A 15,000-nucleotide genomic window follows, 5' to 3' on the forward strand; every position below is an offset into this window, starting at 1 on the left:
TAGGAAATATGTCCTGAAAACAATATTCATATTTTAATATATATCATAATTTTCTTGTAATATTTTAATTATTTAATTTTAATTACTTTTGGACCATGTCTTCTTCAGTTGCTTGTTGGCTTCTCTCTCTGTTTTTGAATGAAATTAATCCAATTTACTCATATTTCAAATGGTTAAATACACCATTATCAACATTATGGACTAATTTCTAGAAATTCAATTTAATCTTTTGTCCCAGCTAAATGAGGCATGATTTTACCATCCTGGAATCGTAAATTTACCCAGAGCATACACTTTTTTATTGGAGAATTAACAACTGAGTGAACAGGGGGAGAAACAAAAGCAGCTCTGATTTGATTTCTTTAGCTGAAGAGCTCTTAGCTGAGGAGTCACAGTCCCCAGGTTCAATGGGAACATAAATTCGTGTATCATCAGCATAGAAATGAAAATTAAAGCATTGTTTTTTAATGTTGTTGCCTGGCAGCAGCATGTGAATGGAAAACTAAAGAAGACCTAAAACTGAGCCCTGGGGGACGCCACATGTGAAATGAACTCTTTGGTGATTAACCTGAAGCGGCATCATGTTTGAAGCGGCCCGTGACTCCTTCCTCTGAAACTCCCTCTGAATGTCAGAGAATGACGGGCCAATCACAGATGGAGGGGGCGTGGCCTCAGTGGCAGCTGGTTGTGATTGGCCGTGTATGGCGCGGACCCTTCGGTTGGCCTCCGCTGGGGAGCGGGAGAGGCTGAAGGTGTGAGTGGAGCAGTAGGAGGAGGGGAGCTGTGGTCTGAAGGAGAAACGACATGATTTAACTTTTTTTTTTTTTTTTTTACAGTTCGGGGTTTCAAACAGATGAGACTCAAAGTCAAACTGTCCTTCTACATACAAACAAAAGATTAGATTTCATCTCCCACTTGCTTCCAAACCAGCTGAATGGTCTTTCTTTTGTGTACCAGTTAAGCTTACAGTCTACACGATGTGAGTAATTTTCTGTTTTTTATTAGCCATGCGTTAATGGACATTTTCACAGAAAGCATGGGTTTCCAGAGGATTAATAACTTTATTGTTTTATTGTTGTTGTTGTTTACTGAAATGTAATGTAGCACCATCAGCTGGTTAAAATATTTTACTTCATGTTGCTCAGAGGAAGAATCATAAAAACTTTTCATCACAGCTCCATCCTTCACTCAGTGTACCTGCTCTCAGCCGCCTCCTGACTGCGACTCTTCTGTAACGGAGGCTTCCTATTGGCTGCAGTCTGCCTCTTCACCAACGCCTCTTTCCCATCATGCTCGGCGGTCAGTTCAGGGGTGTGGCCTGTTTCCTTCAGCTCGTACTGGAAGCACGGGACAGACTCAGATAAGCTGTTTATGATGTGATCTATAATATTTACATTTCTTTACTGCACCATGTCGATATCACTAAAAGTCAGCTTTGTTTTCATGTCGCTCAGTTTTGCTTTTTTTTGCCTGATTATTGCATACGTTTATGAAATTGCCAGGTTTCTGCTCGTGATTATAGAAAGTTCTAATAGAACAGGGATGTATGGAACAATAACATCTGTGGTATGACAAAAAATAGTAATGGAAAAAACTGATAATCTCACATTTTCAAATGATAATGCTGTTAGATCAACAAACATTCTGTATTACTTTCATTGTACATTGAAAGGGACGACAGTTGTTGGTGTTTTTTTTTGTTTTAAAGTGTAAATTCTTATGAGAGATTTTTGTTGTAAATGTTAAAATAATTTTTACCATGTCAGACGCTTCCTGTGTTCTGCGGTTATCTGTCTCCTTCTTCTTCATCCTCCTGTTTTCCTTCGATTCCTTCTCTTTCTCTGCATCTTTCTCTTCCTTTACCTCTTTCTCTCTGTCATCCTGCTTCTGTTTCGGACTCTCCACCTGTGATGTGAACAATCAAACACTCATTCAAATAAATAATCTGCTAATTGTGTCTTAATTTCACCAGATTCACTCTCAGATGAGCTTTCATTGCCGTCTAAAGTTTGAAATTTAAGTCGACTTAATACGGTTTATACGCGCTGATCAACAGAGAAAGATCGCTGAACGTCAAAGTCAAAACATTTCTGCACAAACTTAACAGGTTTAATTCCAAAATGTGAAATAAATGTTGGCAGATTTTAGTCACCTTCAGTTTGGCTTCCAGCTCCTTCAGCCCGTCACTCAGCGCTCGGATGGACTTCACCATCTCCGAGTGTTTACTGACCGTCTTCTCAATGTACCGCCGCCCCTCCTCCGCCCCTGAGACACAGACACACACACACACACACACACACACACACACGCACACACACACACACGCATACACACACACACAGAGTTCAAATAATCAGATAAACGTGATGGATCAATGGTTGAAATATTTAACCCTTTGAAACTTGGAGCGACATCCCTTTTCCTTTGCTGCTTTCAGTCACCTTTCCCTAGTAGTTAACCCTTTAAACCCAGAGCTTATTGGGTGCGATTTATTTAAAAAAAAAAAAAACACGCCCCGTGAATGAAGGCAGTGTCTCTGCCCCAGCGGTCGTGGGTGCAGTTCCCGCTCGTAGCCCTTTGCTGCATGTCATCCCCCCTCTCTCTCAGCCCCCTTCACACCATTGATCTGTCCTGTCCAATAAAGGCAAAAATGCCAAAAAAAATCTTTAAAAAAAAAAACATGAAAAGGAGAAAAAGCAACTTGGTAAGAAATGTTCCAGAAAACTAGGGAAAAACTATATTAACAATTTTAATAAATTCATATTTTTGAATTTTAAGCTCTTTTTCAAGGTCATTTTCTTATTGTTGTTTTTTTTTTTACTTTTTTAAAAATATATTTTTTATTAATTGAAAGGTAATTCCTTTCTTTTATTGCCCATTGCTTTCCTCCCATGTTTTTGAAAGAAGTTAAGGTGATTTGCTTGGGTTTCAAAGGCTAAATGAATGATTTGTTATAACTTTTAGGGGTACGATTACAAATTGACCAAACCAACTGAAGTACAGACATTTCAAGTATGTGAAAAATACTGTACTGTGTTCATTATCATTCAGCTGTTAAAACATGTAAAACATGACAGGCGGTATCATTGAACGGCTGTTTGAGTTCATCGGACAGGACAGATAAAACCCTTTAAAAACCACACGATCACACAGCTTCCAGGCCTAGGCGGTCTGTCCTTTCAGAATAAAAGCCTGCCTCGGCGCCTCCTCACCGTGCAGCCTGACGGCGAGCTCGGTGATCTGACTGATCCTCTCCTCCTGCTGAGGAACCGTCGGCCACACGAACTTCTCAAACTGCCGGTGCAGGACGGAGACGGCTTCTGTGCTGCGACACTCGGAGGAAAACTTTCCGACGCGAGCGATGGTGGCGCTGGCGTCCTCGCACCAGAACTGATACTGAAAACACAGAACATGATGCAGACGGTTAACGCGGACACATATATGGATGAATAAAGTCACTGCAGAAAATAACATCTCTGACCTCCTCCATGGCCTCCTGCAGTCTGCACGTCATCTCCAGGTTTTTCTGGTGCTCGCCAACACTTCGTTCAAACTCCCCCATCTGTCTCTGCAGCTCATTGACGGCGTCTTCCGCCTCCCTGGCCACGCCCCCATCCTTGGCCTCTGACCCCAGCCGAGCCGTCACTCCCTGCAGACGTTTCCTGAGCGCCTGCAGGGTCACACAGCGATAGATGGACTTCACCTGTACAGAGCTTTTCTAGTCTTCCAACCACTTTAACACCACACGCCTCTGAAACCCATTCAAACTGACATTTCTGATCCCACAGCCATCAAAGCAGAAAAACAGGACTTGTATTATTTCTGGGTGTCATTCTGGGCTTTTGACTTGGAATTTGTCATTTTGACTATTTTCCACTTGTTGACGTCATTTTTTACCATATTATGGTCCCAGTCTGATACCAGGATCTGGACTCACCTGCAGCTTGTCGTCGTACAGCTCTACCTGCTGCAGCTGGTTCCTGACGGCCTTCGTGTTCCTCGTGCGGTCGTTTCTCTTCAGGTAGTTGAACCGCAGGTTGCTGAAGCGTTTCTTCAGCTCCTTAAAGGAGTCACGAAGCTGAAAAAAGACACATCAGAAAATCTGTTCGGCTCACAGAGCGACTTCACATGTTCTGCTCGTGTCCCAGCGGGCCAGAAACCAAAATTCAATATCAGGCCAAAATCAATGTGAGGCAGAATACTGTTGACTGATGATGTTAATATTTTGTTGTTTTTAATCTGTGTAATTCAATAATCAAAAATTAAATATCTTCCAAATGTCTTATTCCAACATTCATTGATGTAGAATAATGACATGTAGTCAGATGGTTCAGAAAACAAAACCCAGCGTCCACAAAACGTCACAATATTAAAGTCTGCACGTGTAATTCAAACGTAAGACATATAAAATTAAGTCAGATTTTCATTCCTACCAAAATGTTACATCTGTGCACCGTAACAGTCCGACGTCTTTTTGATGTCATGTTGTACGGTGTGTTTTGTTAACTTCAACATCCTGCTGATTGTATTTTTAGTAAAAGGAGATGATTGTTGTCTTCTAGATTCAGAGAAACGTAGGTCGATTACGAAAAGATGAGGTCAAGGAAACTTAAGAGATGCGTGTCTTTGGAAGCAGCACATGGTTGGCAATGATTCCTAACATTTGTATGCTGTTAACACATTTGTGTTCCTTCTTTCACCCTCAAATACATATATGCACACCTTCACCCATATACGCATATATACTTCCACATATTACGGAAAATAAAGTCAAGTCAATTTTATTTATAGAGCCCATTATCAAAAAACATGGTTTGCCTCAGAGGGCTTTACAGTGTACGACAGTGACGAGATATTACAACCACCACCACCGCTAGCAGGGCTAAAACAGTTTTTTCATATAATATCTTATTGTATACAGCCTTTATTTCTGGTTAGCGCTGTTGGAGCTGTTGTCTGTGTGATCTGCTCAGCTCGGTGTTGATCTCGCTGCGAGTCTACGAAGCTTTGATGAGATTATTTTTAGAGCAGGGGGGTTTAAATCCAGAGGGACATTTCTGCCTGTAGCAGGAGGAACAGCGGTGTCGGGTGGCTGATCTGTCAGCTGAGGACAGCTGAGACAGACCAAAGCAGTCAGAGACACTGAGGGCGAGTCCCTGAGCACATGAAGACACTGAAATCAGAGGCTGAGGAGGTCGCAGTGTTTATCTAACATCGCGGTGGAGTGAGGTTCACAAGTCATCTGGGGGGAAACCCTGGACTGAGCAACAGTGAGGAGCACTGAAATAACAAAGGTTACGTGGAAAATCAGCCAAAACTACCAGGAGGTGATACAGCCAGTTTGATGAGAGCCATAAGGTACCTCGGAGATTACCGGAAAGTACCTTAAAGAAACAAGATGGATCACAAATTACCTCAATAGAATTACATAAAAGTATTACAAACTATTCTCGTATCATAAAATAACCATGATGGACCTCAGAGGATCATCAAGTACCCCAAAAAAGTCCAAAAAAATTCCCCAGAGTACCATGAGGTACCCCAGAAGACAATGATTATCCCAAAGTACAATAAACTACCAAGGCACCATGGAGTGCCTGTAAAAGTATCCCAGAAGACTAAAAACAGCAATGAATTACATCTAAGGGCCATGAAGTACCCCAAAGAAATCCCCAGAGTACCAAAGTACTGCTAAGTATCATGAATAATCCCAGAGTATTTCGAAATAATACTGAACCACCCAAAATGATTTCCTCAGAGTACTAAGAAGTTTCCCAAAGTACCACAAAGTAACTTTTGAAGACCCTTAAAGATCATGAACTACCCTAGAAGATGCTACAAAGTATATAAATCCCCAGAATATCATAAAATATCTCCAAAAACAATGAAGTACAAATTCCAAGAGACCCCAAAGGAGATGACCAACAATACTAAAAACTACTACATAAAGTACCCCAGAGGACTATGATTGCCCAAAAGTACCATAAACTACCACAGAGTACTTTGAAAGTATCCCAGAAGACCACAAAGGCAAATGAACAGACAATAAACTACTCCAAAGAGGTTAGTGCACAAGAATCCCACAGTACCATAAAGTACCCCAGAAGGTTGTTGGTTGGTGTGCCAGTGTTTGGAGGACTGAGATGACAAAAATTGTGAAGAAAAGGACCCACAACTTCCAGGATGTAGCGAAAATCAACACAAAGAGATACCCATGAAGTATACTACCCAAAGAGACCCTGGAGTACACAATGGTCCCCTGTAATATCCAAAAGAGATAATTAGTATGTACCATGAAGTACCAGGGAGAGTACTCTGTAGTACCACAGCTGATGATCAGATGAAGTACCATCCTGTGCTGTACCCACAGTGAACACCATGTACACAGACCTAATTCAGATATCTTCAGAGTTCAGCTGGTGGACTCAGTGATGAAGTACTGGACCTCTGGGGAACCAAAAATACACTGAATGTCCGCAGTGAGAATAACCAACCCACCAGTGAACAGAAATAGAACCAGTCCTCAACCACAAGTCATGTCTATAAAAAACTCCTCATCCAGTGACAGACGGATGTAGATCCCCTTCAGGTGACTCAGCAGTGCCGACTTCAACCAGTCACCTCTTCTCTTCACCCTCCAGCTCAGCCTCCATCCCTCTGACCGAGTGTTCATGGTGGAGTTAGTGTCTGTGTCCCGTTACAGAACTTAACTTAAGCCCTCCAACTGGTCATGTTTCATCACAGATCTTGTCTTGCCAACATCTTAAGAAAGGTTCAAGAAAAAAAAGTTGTACAGTGCTTTCACACCAAGTCTTCAAGAGCGCTCAGTTGCAATGGATGCTACCAATCCAAACTCTTGATGCTTGACTGTTTCCTGAATGTTTCTCGGCATGAATCAAACAATCTTTGTGCAAAAAGACACTTGACAACATAAACATTTTACACAACTGAGTAAGTTTTACATTTGAATAATGGGTTGTCTGATCAAAATCTAGTGGAGTTTCCAGAAGTCCACAGAAAGTGTGCTTCAAGTCTTGAGATGCTTTTTAGACGTTATGTAAAAGTTTGGTCGACTCTTGACAGATCTTCACCTGTACACACCTGCAGGTGCAGGGAAGTCCAGATGTTTGGGTTAACTTTTTAGGCATGTCCCATTTCAAGCTTCCCCTTCACTAAAGAGTGTGGTCTGAGAAGATGCATCCATCACTGATCTGCATTCATTGGATTTGGGGATTTTGAAGAAAACAAATCAAACAGAAGTTTTGTCCTCCAAATCAGGGCAAAGGAAAGGTGCATTTCTTGAAGCCTTTGAGACGGTCTTACTGATCTTTTCTGATGATTTCCGTCTTGACTTCAGAAGGTGATGGTGCCTGATTCACGTCTATCTCTTGAACGATAAATAGACCTTAAGTAGTGAAGTTCTGACCCCTTAACACAATCACAGACCGATGGAACAACCATCAGTGCTCAGTGTCTTGCCCAAAAATACTTTGACATGCAGACTGAGGGAGCTGGGAATCGAACGGCAAATTTTTCTTTTAATGAACAACCTGCTTCCCCTCCTGAGCCACAACTGCCCAAATCACAAGTATTTAAGATTTTATCACACCATGAAATCTCGTGGCTCTCTAACTGAAGGAGTGGTCCAAACCAAAGGAGACAAAGCTCTGAGCCTGCACTGAAGGAATTTACTCTGGAAGTTAAATCCCAGTCTGGAATTGAATTTGTTGAAATTGTTGCAGTTTATATCATACTGACGGTGCGCTGCTGCAGAGGAAGGTTCAGCCAAAGTCCAGTCCGGCTCCTGTCCACAATTCCCACACTGAAACTTTTGGCATACCTTTACCGTTCTGGCCCCAAAAGTTTGGAACAAACCTCCCATTAAGATCAAATCAGCCGACTCAGTTTAAAAAGCTTTTAAAAACCCACCTGGACAGACCGACATTTGTGTAACCTCCTTTGATTTGTATGGAAGTGTGTATATGTATATATTTATATGTATGTATTTATTTATATATTTATCTAGCACTGACAAAGTTGTGTGATGTTGTATGTTGACTGTCATCCTAAGTAGTGATACTGAGATTGTTGAATCTCAGATGCTGAGATCGCTACTGGTTATTAATTTTGGTTTGTTTTGTGGGGGGGGGGGGGGGGGGGGGGTGCGGCACTTCTTCTGCCACTAGACGGCAATACCTGTGACCAATCACACCTGAAGCACTTTTTGCACTTACTAAGGGTTTTTTTCCTTAAGTCTAAATTCTTGCTTGTGTTGTACGTCGCTTTGGATAAAAGCGTCTGCTAAATGAAACTGTAGAATTGTAGAATTGTAGAATATGTGTGCGTTTACATGTGTGTATGTGCTGCATGTACCTACATACGCATGTGTATGTATATATGTATGTATACTTGTAGGTATGTGGGTATGTATATTTATGTGTATGTATATATATACTGTATGTCTACATGGTGCATATGTATATATGTGCGATACATATGCATGTATATGTGTTAGGGGTCAATCGATACCGATTATTAGTACTTGATTATTATTATATTTATATATTTATTATTAGTAGTAGTAGTACATGAGACAGACCGCCGACATCTGGAACCAATATGCATTTACAGTAAAAAATGAAAATATTCCAATTAAAATGTAAGATTTGAAATATGACAAACGCCAACACAAAACTTTGTTTAAATGCCTTTAAAAAATATATAATCAAAACTTTCAACATCAAATACAAAAAGTTCCCTCAAAAACAAATGAATAAAAATCACTCCCTGAGGTTTTACACAGTAAAAGTTCCTCCCATGCTGCTTTTTCTCTGCATGTACTGCAGACTGCCCTCCCTGCTGTTGGTTGAGTGTATTAATACACACTTTTTCATTCATCAACTTTATCAGAGATCATTAAAATAAAAGTCAGATACAGATAACTGGCAAAATGCCAAATATCAGCGAGGATAATCAGCCCCTAATATGTCTGTGTGTGTGTGTGTGTGTGTGTGTGTGTGTATAGGTATGTATACATATATGAATGTGTATGTATTATATTTAATTGCATTTTCTGTGAATGATGTTTTACTGTGTTTTCTTATGTTAGATGGCTTTGTATTGTGAAGCACTTTCCTACTGGTTCAGAAAAGTGGTACAGAAATAAAGTTTATTATTATTATTATTATTATTATTATTATTATTATTGTTATCACCCTGTTTGACAGAGCATGTAAGGAACCAATAACTGAGCTCGTGAACGTGGAGCATTTTGTCCTGAAAAGATAAATGATGAGAGAGATTCGAGTTCAGTGACGCCGTCATCGATCCAAACGGCACCATGATGTTTTAAAAACTGGTGTTTGTGTCGCTCTGCGTCTCTCAGCTGCTGCAGGCTTCACTGTGACACGCAGCACCAGGTGCATGATGGGAAATACCCGCAGGATGAGCCGGTCTGTATTTCTGATCTGCCCCCCCCCCCCCCCCCCCCCCCCCCCCCCCCCCCCCCCCCCCCCCCCCCCCCCCCCCCCCCCCCCCCCCCCCCCCCCCCCCCCCCCCCACCCCCCCCCCCCCCCCCCCCCCCCCCCCCCCCCCCCACAGCCTGCCCCCAGCTCAGTGACTCAGTGACTGCAGATTGAACCAGTAACTCCAGTGAAACCAGTCACCTGTCAAACTACTGACACTTTCACACTCTGACATTTCATTTTTTCTGGAGCCAGAAAAATCCTAATTTCAGCGTTCTGTGATGTCATTCAACACCAAACACGGCCGACAGCGAGGCTTGCACGCCACACAAACTACTGCCGCTGCTGAGCTAACGGCTAACACGCCGCGCGAACTGGAACCTGCCACCAGCCAGTCAGAAGCCAGTCAGCCTGTCAGAACCAGCCAGTCAGAAACATGACTAGTTTGCTTACCAGCCATTCTCGGGAGAGTTTGCTTTTTCGAGTTTTTTCGGACACACAGCTCTGCATCATCACTTAATAGCGCTTTTCTTTTCTTTCTTTTCTTTTCTTTTATTGTTATGGAGCCATGATGGAAAGGCGAGCCCCTCATACGTGGGAGCGGCCACGTATGAGGGGCATCATGTGACCTAGATACTGAAAAGTGTTTCCACTGCAGTTTGGACAAATACGGCTTTTTACAGTTGCCTCAAATACCAGCGGCGAGTCCTCAGAGTCTCTGCAGCTGAACACACAGGAAGTGTTAATCTGCTCCTCCTGAAACCATCAGGTCCAGTTTCTGATCCTCAGATCTGACTCTCTTTATGGACCCGCTGACTGCAGTTATATTTAGACTGATTCGTCTGAGCCGCAGACTGCAGGTGTCACACTGAAAAACTATTCATTAATCCAGAGAAACAGCTGAAAATCAAACACAGAACATTAGACTTCGATTAGAATCAGCTGTGAATCGTTTTGAGTTTTGGTTTTAAAGATCGACCAGTGCGTTAAATTCATTTAGTCTGAAACTTAAGACACAAAAAATCTTCACTCATCCAAACTGTACAAAGTTTTTACATTTTGTAAAATCTGTGTGTTTTCAGGCATTTTAAATTTCCAATAAATAATTAAATATTAATTAAAAATATAATAGGGTTTTTCTCTCATTTTTTTCTGGGAAACAAATTATTGGAAAATTATTGGGAATTACTAGTCCATGAAATATATATATATATATATGCATATTATATATATATGTATATATATATATATATTTATATATATTATGTGTATAATATATATATATACATTATACATATATATATATTAATATATATATATATATATATATATATATATATATATATATATATATAATATATATATATATATATATATATATATATACATATATTTGAAATGAATCAGTGATGAAATAAGAATAAATCTCAGTCAGTCAGGAGTCTGCAGCTCCCTTGCTGGTCGTACTGATGAATTACTGGTGAATTATTTTGGGACGATGACATCATCAGCCGTCACAGCTTCAGTTTTTCATTCTTCAGATTTTCGTGGAATCGAACCTCGTGTTTTTCTGCAGTTGTTTTTACAGTGTTTTCTGAGGTATTACTGACTGCAGTCAAACCAGGTTTCGACAGTATTTTGTGTAGTTGCTGAATCGTATTTATTTTTCGGGACGGGCATTACAAACCGGCTCAGGCTGTAAACGTGGTGCTATGTACAGGAGCCGACACCTGTGAGCTCACCTGGATGATGTCATCATGGAGGAGGCGGGTCAGCGTCTGTCCTCGTTGAGCGGCTTCGTCCAGCCATGAGACACAAAGGGAGTCCAGAGACAGGAGACGGGCGTCCAGCTGCTCCACTCTGAAACGCGTCCACCCTGAAGGAGACAAATGTCCCCATCAGCTTCGGTCAAACAAAGAACCTGAATCTGATTCAGTCTGAGTCTGAAGACCAGCTGCTGCTGTCGGACACACACAGAGACACAAAACCCACAGGACTCATCTGTGAGGAGATGGAGACAGGAGACGGAGACAAGAGACACTGGAGTAAAGGACCTCTAAACCTTCCAAATTCAGTATTTAACCTTTTAAACCTGCTCACATCAGTTATTTAAAATACCTGATAAACGGGCGATGAGCAACAAACGACAACAAACAACTAAAAAACTACTTCAAATTAGTTTCTTTGGGGAGATAGAAAATGATTGACTTAATTATTTATTTATTTATGTGCGTTTTTATTTATTTATGTACTTATTTATGTATTTATTTATTTATTTATGTACTTATTTATGTATTTATTTATTTATTTATGTACTTACATATGCATGTACTTGTGTATTTATGTATTTATTTCCATAGTTGATTTGATAGGTAAGATGCAAATGAACATAGTTCTTCTCCACCTGTTACAAACAAGCTTCAGTGTCTGATGTTTGTAGAGATTTTAGGAGTTTCCCGCTTCTGTCCTGAGTTTGACTTTTAATAAAGAAGGAGAAGAAGAAGAGAGGATATCAAGGTTACAGACAACAGCGTGCGTACAGTAACAGTTATGGTAAAAAGAGGCAAACCAGGGAAATATTTACATCCAGATTACAGAAAATAACAACATACAGTTACAGTAAAAAAGACACAAATATCAGTGTCACATACAGTGACAACACTCAACTAAAGCATATCGTGAAATGTTGGAATTTTTTTTAAATTGTAAAATATCCTGAAAACTATCATTTTTAAATGTAATTATCATAATTACATATTAAAAAATATTTTTTAACACTTTCTTTTAGATAATTTCTGTTTCTTTTCATGCTATTTTCTTGTATCTTTTCATTCATTTCTTGTTGATTCAGGGTGTTTTTTTTGAAGAATAAATCAGGAGACTTTGCTCAGGTACAGAAAGGGTTAAAGTACTCACAGAGTCTGAGGGCCGAGCAGATCTCCGTCTTCACTGTCGAAGCCGTTTTAAACAGAGTCTGGATCTGCTGACTCAGCTCAGCCTCACTGGACCCACAGAAACCAGTAGAACCAGTCAGAGGGCTCCCAGGGTCTGACTGGAGCAGCGCCTCCAACTGGACACACAGAGGACGCACAGAGGACGCAGTCAGAATCATCATGAGGAGAAATATACATTTCCATGCTGACGTCTGACTTTAGTCAAATCTCTGACAGACTTGTGAAGTTCTGTCAAATATCTGTCTTAAATCACGGTTCACACACATTTTTACCAATAACTTTCCAGGACTTTTCCAGGACTTTGAGGCAAACTTTAAAGACCAAACATTCTCTGAAACGACCATTGATAATCCTCAAAAGCTCTTTTTCATGACTATATAGCAGCTTTTTAAAATATATATTATTAATAAATGAATGAATTCAGAACAGGATTTTTACAGGATATATTATATATCTATTTCACAAGTTTTTGAAAATATTAAAAAGATTTTTTCCTTGACAAATCTTTTATGGTTTGAAAAGAAAAAAAAACTTTTGGCAATTTGTTTTAAATTTATTTATTTTAGATTTTTAAGCAAAAATGTTGTTTTTAAACAACATTGTTAAAAAAATTTTAAATGTTGGAAATTTTTAAAGGACAAATTTTTAAAAAAACATTTAATTTGAATTTTTACATGCTCTGCCAATTATAAAAATTGGCTTTTTTTGTTTAAAAATTATTGCTAATTATTAAAGAAAACATGCCTTCAAAGCCATGTGTTTTCTTTTAAAATGACCAAAATGACCTCATTTATCAGCTGGTAAATTTAAAAACAGACATTGTCCTTAAACAGCTCATATGTTATTATACAGGTTTGTGAAACACACATCCATCACTTTTCCAAAACTTTTAGGGTGTATTAGTTTTCAAAAACCTTTCCAGGCCTGGAGATTGCTAGTATTCCAGGTTCTTCCATGACCGTAGGAACCCTGAGACCTTTTCTCGTGCTCTGACCTGCGCTGCTGCGAGCTGGAAGCTGCTGCTCAGCTGCAGGATCCACTCGCTCTGCTCCTTCTTCTTCTGCACGAGCCGCTGGAGCTCCAGCAGCTCCGACAGCTGCTCCTCCCTCACTGCTCCTCCTTTCACCTCCTCCTTCACTGCTCCTCCCGTCACTGCTCCTCCTTTCACCTCCTCCTTCACTGCTCCTCCCGGCACCTCCTCCTGGACTCCTCTCATAGTCTCCCAGCTCTTCACCATGAACTCCACCTCAGCGTCCAGCCGCTGCAGAGACAAAGACAACATGTCCAAAACTGTAACAGCTCATTTACAGTTCAGGCGATCCGACCTGATCCTCTAAGCTCCCGGGAGTCTCTGCAGTCCAGGAGGACCTGGAGAACCCGAGGTACCGAAGTCCAAACAGCCCAAAACTTAAAAAAGTCAGAGGACTCACTGTGAAGTGTGGTCTGGCCTCACTGAAGCACTGCAGCATTCTGCAGGTCTGCTGATCTGAGCCCAGGTCCATCAGAGTGCACAAGTCCAACATGTCAGAGACTCCATGCAGGTCCTGCAGAGTCTAAAACACACACACACACACACACACACACACACACACACACACACACACACACACACACACACACACACACACACACACACACACACACACACACACACACAGAGTCCATTCTCCAGAGAACTGCACTCAAGTACAGTTTCCAGGTACTCTTCCTGCACCAAAAGATTCCTATTTTCCTGGATACTTCACATTAACTGTTTTACAGGAAATTCTAGCTGCTGCTCAGCATTTTTATCAGCAGATGAATTGGAAGACAACGAACAACTTGGCATTAAAATGAGCACTCATTCTGCTAAGAGAGACATTGTCAGAGGGCTTTAAGCTTAAAACAAAAACAGGAAAGGTTGAGTGAAACAGTTATATTTAGTGAAAGACCAAAACTGTAGAAAGAGGTGGTATAATGTCAATATAACTATCAAGAGACTATTTCCACTGTCTATTTTTGCTGAAAACCGCAAATGTTGGTGGAAAAAAATCTGTTAAACTCAGTTTCTCTGGATGTTTTGCACCTGAGCAGCCCCTGAGAAACACCTGAGAAACACCTGAGAAACACCTGAGCAGCCCCTGAGCAGCCCCTGAGAAACACCTCAGCAGCACCTGAGCAGCCCCTGAGCAGCACCTGAGAAACACCTCAGCAGCACCTGAGCAGCACCTGAGCAGCCCCTGAGCAGCCCCTGAGAAACACCTGAGCAGCACCTGAGCAGCCCCTGAGCAGCCCCTGAGAAACACCTGAGCAGCACCTGAGCAACACCTGAGCAGCCCCTGAGAAACACCTGAGCAGCACCTGAGCAACACCTGAGCAGCCCCTGAGAAACACCTGAGAAACACCGGAGAAACACCTGAGCAGCACCTGAGCAGCCCCTGAGAAACACCTGAGCAGCACCTGAGCAGCCCCTGAGCAGCCCCTGAGAAACACCTGAGCAGCACCTGAGCAACACCTGAGCAGCCCCTGAGAAACACCTGAGAAACACCGGAGAAACACCTGAGCAGCACCTGAGCAGCCCCTGAGAAACACCTGAGCAGCAC

General features: G+C 41.3%; 1 protein-coding gene across 1 annotated transcript in view; it reads right to left on the reverse strand.

Annotated features, from left to right (window-relative positions):
- Positions 1-15,000, reverse strand: part of LOC121948667 — a 30,231-nt gene that overhangs the window by 7,545 nt on the left and 7,686 nt on the right. The window contains exons 9-19 of the mRNA XM_042494066.1: positions 13,849-13,971; positions 13,413-13,679; positions 12,381-12,534; positions 11,207-11,340; positions 3,938-4,078; positions 3,482-3,670; positions 3,213-3,396; positions 2,153-2,265; positions 1,759-1,905; positions 1,198-1,337; positions 569-788 (exon numbers count right to left, since the gene is read on the reverse strand). Coding sequence (XP_042350000.1) covers positions 569-788; positions 1,198-1,337; positions 1,759-1,905; positions 2,153-2,265; positions 3,213-3,396; positions 3,482-3,670; positions 3,938-4,078; positions 11,207-11,340; positions 12,381-12,534; positions 13,413-13,679; positions 13,849-13,971 — 1,812 coding nt within the window. The remainder of the gene's footprint in view (positions 1-568; positions 789-1,197; positions 1,338-1,758; positions 1,906-2,152; positions 2,266-3,212; positions 3,397-3,481; positions 3,671-3,937; positions 4,079-11,206; positions 11,341-12,380; positions 12,535-13,412; positions 13,680-13,848; positions 13,972-15,000) is intronic.

Source organism: Plectropomus leopardus, chromosome 10 (genome assembly GCF_008729295.1).
Source record: "Plectropomus leopardus isolate mb chromosome 10, YSFRI_Pleo_2.0, whole genome shotgun sequence".
In the NCBI taxonomy this organism is placed as follows: Eukaryota; Metazoa; Chordata; class Actinopteri; order Perciformes; family Serranidae; genus Plectropomus; species Plectropomus leopardus.